General features: G+C 40.3%; 1 protein-coding gene across 5 annotated transcripts in view; it reads right to left on the bottom strand.

Annotated features, from left to right (window-relative positions):
• Positions 1-1,479: 1,479 nt before the first annotated feature.
• The window catches only part of LOC136879003 (endothelial zinc finger protein induced by tumor necrosis factor alpha), a 114,611-nt gene continuing 108,911 nt past the window's right edge, over positions 1,480-7,179 (bottom strand). For all 5 annotated transcript variants that reach the window (XM_068229014.1, XM_068229013.1, XM_067152687.2 and 2 more), the window contains one exon: positions 1,480-2,955. In XM_068229014.1, coding sequence (XP_068085115.1) covers positions 2,592-2,955 — 364 coding nt within the window. In that variant the 3' untranslated portion in view covers positions 1,480-2,591. The remainder of the gene's footprint in view (positions 2,956-7,179) is intronic.

Below are 7,179 nucleotides of genomic sequence, written 5' to 3'. Positions count from 1 at the left end.
TTCTTCCATTTCAAAACGAACCCATGTGTCGTCCCCTGTGACAATTTTGTTCAAAAAAATCCGGTCCTTCATCATGGTAGCGCTGGAGAAACGCTAAAGCGGCGCCCATTCGCTGTGTTTTGTGACGGTCAGACAGCATCTTCGTAACCCATCTCGCACAAAGTTTGCGGTACTGAAGTGTCTCACTCACAATTGTGTAGAGAGCTGACCTGGAGATTTCAGGAAACGAAGCACTCAACACAGAAATTGTGAACCGACGATTTTCTCAAATTGCCTGATCCACACGCTGAACAGGATCATCGGTTGACACACGCTTCCTTCCCTGGCCGCCTGCATCATGGACGTCTGTACGCCCTGCTGTAAAGTTCCTGCACCATTGTCGCAATTTGCTGTCGCTCATGCACGTTTCACCATACACACGACTTATTTGGCGATGAATTTCGGTTGCATTGCAACCCTCAGCCTGAAGAAATCGAATTACACCGCGCACTTCACACTTGGCGGGCGAAGCGATCGTTGTAGCCCTGTTTACGAGCGTGCTACACGTTCACTACTGACGGGACTGAGGTGAGGCGCATAACGGTCATTTCAGAGACGCTGCGCAACACATCTGCGCAGCGGTTCATCATATATTCGCGGGTGTTTGACTGTCGCGACCGATTGGACCTTGAAAAAAAAAATAGCCCTCGTATAATATGAGAGACGGTGGATCCGGCCAAGAAAACCAAGCAATATGACTTAGGATATAGTCCACTGTACCTGCAGGTCATCTCAATTACAGTACTGTACAGGCATTTTAAGTCAATGTCATTCAGAATGCCTGAGTGTTGATTTTGAAATACCATTTTACTTTACCATACAGCAGGGAAACAAAATCTATCGGGCAATCCACTGCTGAGATTTAATTAAATTAGCTATATGTTACCAGGCCAGCTCCACGATCTAAAGCTAGCGAGTCTGCTCTTACATGGAGGCCCTGTGTTCGATTCCCAGCCAGGTCAGGGAATTTTACCTGCATTTGAGGGTTGGTACGAAGTCCATTCAGCCTACTTGAGAACGGAGTTTGTGATACAGCATCCCTGGTCTAGAAAGTCAAGAATAATGGCTGAGAAGATTCGATGCACTGACCACAAGTTATGTGCAGGACTTGGGGCTGAGCAAATCCATCAGGGCTGAAGCACCATGATGTTCCCAGACACTGTACCCTGAATACCACAGGCCAGGTCTGTTTTCATATTTTCCTTCTCTTTCACTTTATTACCACTTCAGAAAATGTCACTTTCTCTCACCACAGCGATGAGAATGGGGTAAGCCAGGGCAGGATAGGAAGCAATGCTGTTCATGCTCGCAGTAATGAGGAGTACAGTTGTGTGACGTCACTGCACTCGCAGCCATACGGGACAAGGGTGTGATAGGCGTGGGATACAGTGATGATGGTGAAACAGGAAACAAAATCTGGTGTTAATAACACAACCGATATCTTGGAATCATAATGTTAATGCTGATTGTTTGAATTACACAATTGGTTACAGATTATCAACAATTCAATTTTGGATCTATGTTTTGAGATTATCTACAACAATTCTAGTTTCTATGAAGGAGAGCCATGTTATAACGTTAAAAGAATAGAATTACAAGTCATTAATCTCATTTTTCGGTCCGTGTTGACAACTTGATTACATTCAATTCACAAAGTATACAGTACCACGTTTTGTGTATGTAGTGAATAGGTGAATAATAAATGTATACTTTGTGAATTGAATGTAAAAGAATAGAATGTGACATTTTCTCTGCAATTTAGAAGCAAGCTATACAGAAAAATTACGTAGATAATTTCCTGCATTTTTTGTTTTATTTTTCTTTGCCTACTTTTTCAATGTTAGGGTGTAATTCTGGACAATTTGTAACAGAAGACTGCAAATTAGGTTGTGATCTGTCAAGGTACTTCGGGATCTGGACTTAACAAGTTTCATAATAGAAAAGACTCGAACCGAACATGCATAATATCCATGCAGCAAGTGCACACAATCTCGGAAATCTGGTTTGGGAGACATTCCTGTAAATATTTGCCAAGTCTTCCTTGTATATATATATATTTACCCTTCAACAAACCCTCACATTGTAAATTTCACAGTTCCATTTGGTACCTACTAGGAACACTGTTGACATCCACTGAATATGAGGTTGCCCAGATTTGGAAAGTACTAGAAAGTGCTTCTACATCTTGAAACCTAGACTCAAACTGTGACAAAGGTTTTGTAGCATTTGCACATACTCTTCAGAGTGACTAATATCAGTAGTACTCACGTTACTGTCATCAAGAGTGCTACAGCTGACCGACCCTTCCAGTTCCGTATTCACAGCGCCATTTGTCTAGGCAACATTACATTATTCAGCTCTCTCCTGACGTCACACCGCCTGAGACTGTGTCTTCTGCATAATCACATGTTGCAATGGGACAAGGACAAGGGTTAAGAACTTTTCTAAGACACATTACATTTCTGAGCTACGCAGACACTGTATGCCAAAACTACAAAGTCTGAAAACGAAGTACCTCACTTTTGCTCTGGCTGTTTAAGACCACAAAACCCCTATTTGTGAGTCCTGACATGTTTAGTAAGATGATTCCTCTGACTAAAGCTCTTGCTGCACTGTGAACAGTGATAAGGACGTTCACCTGTGTGAGTCCGCAAGTGTTTTACAAGATATCCACGACGGATGAACCGCTTGCCACACTCCTTGCAATCGAAAGGCTTCTCACCGCTGTGAATCCGCTCATGTTTGGTAAGGTGTATCCGCTGGCCAAATCCACGACTACAAACCATGCAAATATAAGGCTTTTCTCCAGTGTGTGTCCTTGCGTGAGTTCCAAGATAACTACGACGAGTGAAACACTTTCCGCACACTCCACATCGGTACTTGTTGAGCTTTGTGCTCTCTCTATCTCCACTGTGACTGAAATAGAACAAAAATTACTAATAAAGCATGCAGTGTTTTAAAGAGACAAACAACAAAATCATCAGACCCACAATAAGAATAAACAGATGTGCAAAGGACAGGACAGGAAAGATTATCTAATAATAATGCTATTGGCTTTATGTCCCACTAATTACTTTTATGGTTTTCCGGAATTTAGTCCCGCAGGAGTTCTTTTGTGTGTCAGTAAATCTACCGACATGAGGCTAATGTATTTGAGCATCTTCAAATACCACCGGACTGATCCAGGATCGAACCTGCCAAGTTGGGGTCAGAAGGCCAGCGCCTGAATCGTCTGAGCCACTCAGCCCGGCTACTTCTGATATTTGGCCTGAACATAGATCTAATAAGATATTTCAACCTTTCAACAATGGCAGCCATCATTATGTGGATAATTACGGAACTTGCATACCGAGCAGAATGGCCGTGCTACAGCTATGGAGACGTGTGGGTTCAAACCCCACTGTCGGCTTTTCTGTAGTTTCCCATTTTCACTTCCAAGCAAATGCCGGGACAGTTCCTATTCACAGGCCACAGCCGATTCCTTCTGTCTCCTTGTCCAATTTCATTCACCACCATTCATTCCACCTTCAATAGGTCCTCAAATGAGCTACAAAAACCAACAAACAACACTGCATATAAATTTCATTTCACCTCATCCCCTAGCCTGTATCAAGGCCTAGACATACATTTATGGAACTTGCATGTTTCATCTTGTAAAAACTAAAATAATGAGCAAATTGTTAGTTCTGTCACAAAATAAAGCCAAACATTTGTTTGTACTTAAAATTCAGTTTTCTACAAAATAAGTCATAGGCTGTTAAACAAATGGAAACAGGAAAAGCAGCAGGGATGGATGAAATACAGTAGAAGTCCATTATAGCGAGAATTCATAACGGCGAAAAATTTACTCGCTATAGCGGATTGTCGTTATATCCGATTTCTTGTAAAAGTCGGGAAAACCCTCATACTCATTAAATTCATTATGAAATGGCAATTAGTTTGTTCAAAATTTGGGTTTTCGCAGATAATATCCACACTGCAGCTTACTTGTTTGTTGTTTTCCGAAATCCGATACTACGTGAAAGTGTCTGTTTAATTTCATTCTGAAAAAATATATATTACGGTATTTCTCTGAATCCAAGACGACCCCTACTTTTTCCTTCAAAAAATTTTAATCAGGCTTAAAAAGTGCTTTGTAAAATCATATGAATGTCTTTCTTATACAGTACGCATTTTTAGACTGTAGACGTCGAACATTGGCTTTAGTTATGTCGTATTTTTTGCAGCTGTACAATTATGCTTTATTTCAGCGGGTTTAATAACCATTAACTTAAAATTGGCATCATAATATCGTAGGGAACTCGTTGAAAATTTGCCGGCAATACACATTTCACGTGCCTCTGCAATACAACGATCCATCAGGAAAATATTCTTGTTTACTATAAAACTGTTGCTTTCACTCAGTGTCAGATATAACTGGCTGCCACTACACGCACGTCTTGCTTGCCAGATTCGGCCAACTTCAGTGGCTAGCGATGTATAGGTCTTAATCGTGGACTTTGAAAGTCAACGAACGAGTTTATTGCGCCGCGGTATGGCAATTCCGCCCATGCATTTTTGTGCACATACCTCACAATTTCATCTTCGACTTCTTTAAAGCGTCCTTGTTGCGGGCCAATGAATGCATTTTTTGTGCAGTATGCATTTTTTTAGCTTTTTGTCTTAACGGTAACTCCGAATATTGGCTTTAATTAGGCCTATGCCGTATTTTCTTGCGGCTGCACAATTATTATACATTTCCGAGTGTTTAATGGTCATTAACTTAAAATTGTCATCATAACATCGACGAGAACCCGTTGCAAATTTGCCGGCAATACCTGTTCCACGTACTTTTACAATACGATGATCCATCACGAAAATATTCCTACTGTCTATAAAACTTGATTTTACTAAGCGTCAGAGGTACAGCAGGCGCGTTATAACTCTGCTACTGAGTAGCCATGGCCTTTCTAAGAATTCGAAGGCTCACATGTTTTGATGCCATTCTGCAGATTTGAGAAACGTTTTTGTAGAGGATAATAGAATGTCATTCTCTCTTCACTGTTTCCCGAGATCCAGTGACGTTACACATAGGCACTATACCAAATACAGTAGAGATAATACGCGACACTGAGCGAGATATCGAAGGACAGCTACTTGAGCTCACTCTAGCGGATAGACCTGAACAGTACTGATTCTCTCATAAGAGCACGTGTATTTTTGTGTGAAGTTTTTGGTGTTATTTATGCGTTTTCAGTGAGTTGACATACATAAATAGTAGTGTGTGTCATTCCTTGATATCTCCTCCCAACATGAGGGGAAAGGTATGTGCTGTGTTTGGTTGCAGTAATTACGAAGTAGAGAAAAATGCACGGTCGTTCTTCAGGTTCCCTCATGACAAGAACATGTAAGTAATATTGTGTTTGCATATACTGTAATCTCTCTATTAAATATAAATATAAATAATAATGACTAATGGAATTTGGGAGCCATAAATATACAAATAAATAATTCTTAAACTTTGCCGGCTGTTGAAACTCATCTTCAGGGTCGTTGCCTTGTGACAAGGAGATCTGAATCACTTGATACCTAAAAAATTAATATTGGAAAAGGAGTCCATCTGGTAATTTCCCCCACCCATAGAAATTAAACAGAATATATATTAATCTCATACAATTTACTTAGTCAATTAAACCTGTATTTACCTAGAAATCCGAGCAGAGCTCGTCGTGATACACCCTTGAACATATATAACAAAATAAAGAGAATATTGATATAAATAATAAATGTCTTAATTTATGAAATAACTCTCTCTCAATAACTGGTACTCAGTTTATTCCGCAACGCAAAATATTCACACGCAGTCATGACTCATTTTTCAAGAATGGACTCCACTTTGCTGATGGCGTTGGTATAGTTTGAAAAGGCCCAACACGTTACCTTACGTAGACTCTCCGTAGAATTATATATGGCTAACATTCATAACCATAGAATGTTGTTACACTCCAGCATCTTTCTCCCTGGTTCCTTCAACAGCAGATCTCGAACTCCCAACATGGCATGGGACATCTTCCCACAACTCGTACAAAACACCTCTCAGATTACCACCAGTATCACATCTGCACACTGCAAGCTGCAACTTCCAACTCCTGACGCGTGCTTGCACCACACTAGCCCAAGCCAACACAACAGCATCTTAAAATAGCCCAGTTCCTGGAATTTTCCACCTCAGCTCCGCCAACACGTAAACCCCCGCTCGGAGACTCGTCACGTACACAACCGGGAGATAAACTGAGTGATCGAAACACACTAGTCTCAAATAAAATATAGAGAGTATCCATAATAACGAAAGTTCCAAAAAGAGTTACTAAGCCGCGACGGCTAAATACACACATAATTGAAATATGCACATGAATAAATAATAATAATAATAATAATAATAATAATAATAATAATAATAATATCTGACCGGGGTTTGTCAGGTTACAATACATTCTTCCAGTGACAGAAATTTTCATAGTACTTCATAATCTTCTGACCTGCTCGACCCATATTTTAACTGGCATAAAATGTAATACGCATATTTTATTCTATATTGCAGCAGTTAACCTTCAATACTGATGTGTTGTTGTAGGTGTGATCTGTGGGTTTTGAAATGTCACAGAAGCGATTTGGACAAGGTGTACAAGAAAGAAGGGATAAGAATATAAGAATTATAAGATCTGTTCAGATCATTTCCAGGCCAGCGACTTTAGAAATCCTCGACAACACAACCAAGGGTATGTTACATTTTTGCTCTAATTGTACGTAAATATTCCTTAAAGCATCACTATCGACAACATTTTCATACTTTTCTTTCTTTACCCCTCTTCTCAGATTAAAGCCGGGATTTTATAGATTTTTCTGTTAGTAGGCTTCATGTTAGGAGGAAAATTGTCCAGCTATTAAATGTTAATTCGCCGGGCTGAGTGGCTCAGATGGTTAAGGCGCTGGCCTTCTGACCCCAACTTGGCAGGTTTGATACTGGCTCAGTCCGGTAGTATTTGAAGGTGCTCAAATACGTCAGCTTCATGTCGGTAGATTTATTGGCACGTAAAAGAACTCCTACGGGACTAAATTCTGGCACCTCAGTGCCTCCAAAAACGGTAAAAGAGTAGTTAG

Source organism: Anabrus simplex, chromosome 8 (genome assembly GCF_040414725.1).
Source record: "Anabrus simplex isolate iqAnaSimp1 chromosome 8, ASM4041472v1, whole genome shotgun sequence".
Lineage (NCBI taxonomy): Eukaryota > Metazoa > Arthropoda > Insecta > Orthoptera > Tettigoniidae > Anabrus > Anabrus simplex.
This window is presented reverse-complemented; position numbering and strand designations above follow the sequence as displayed.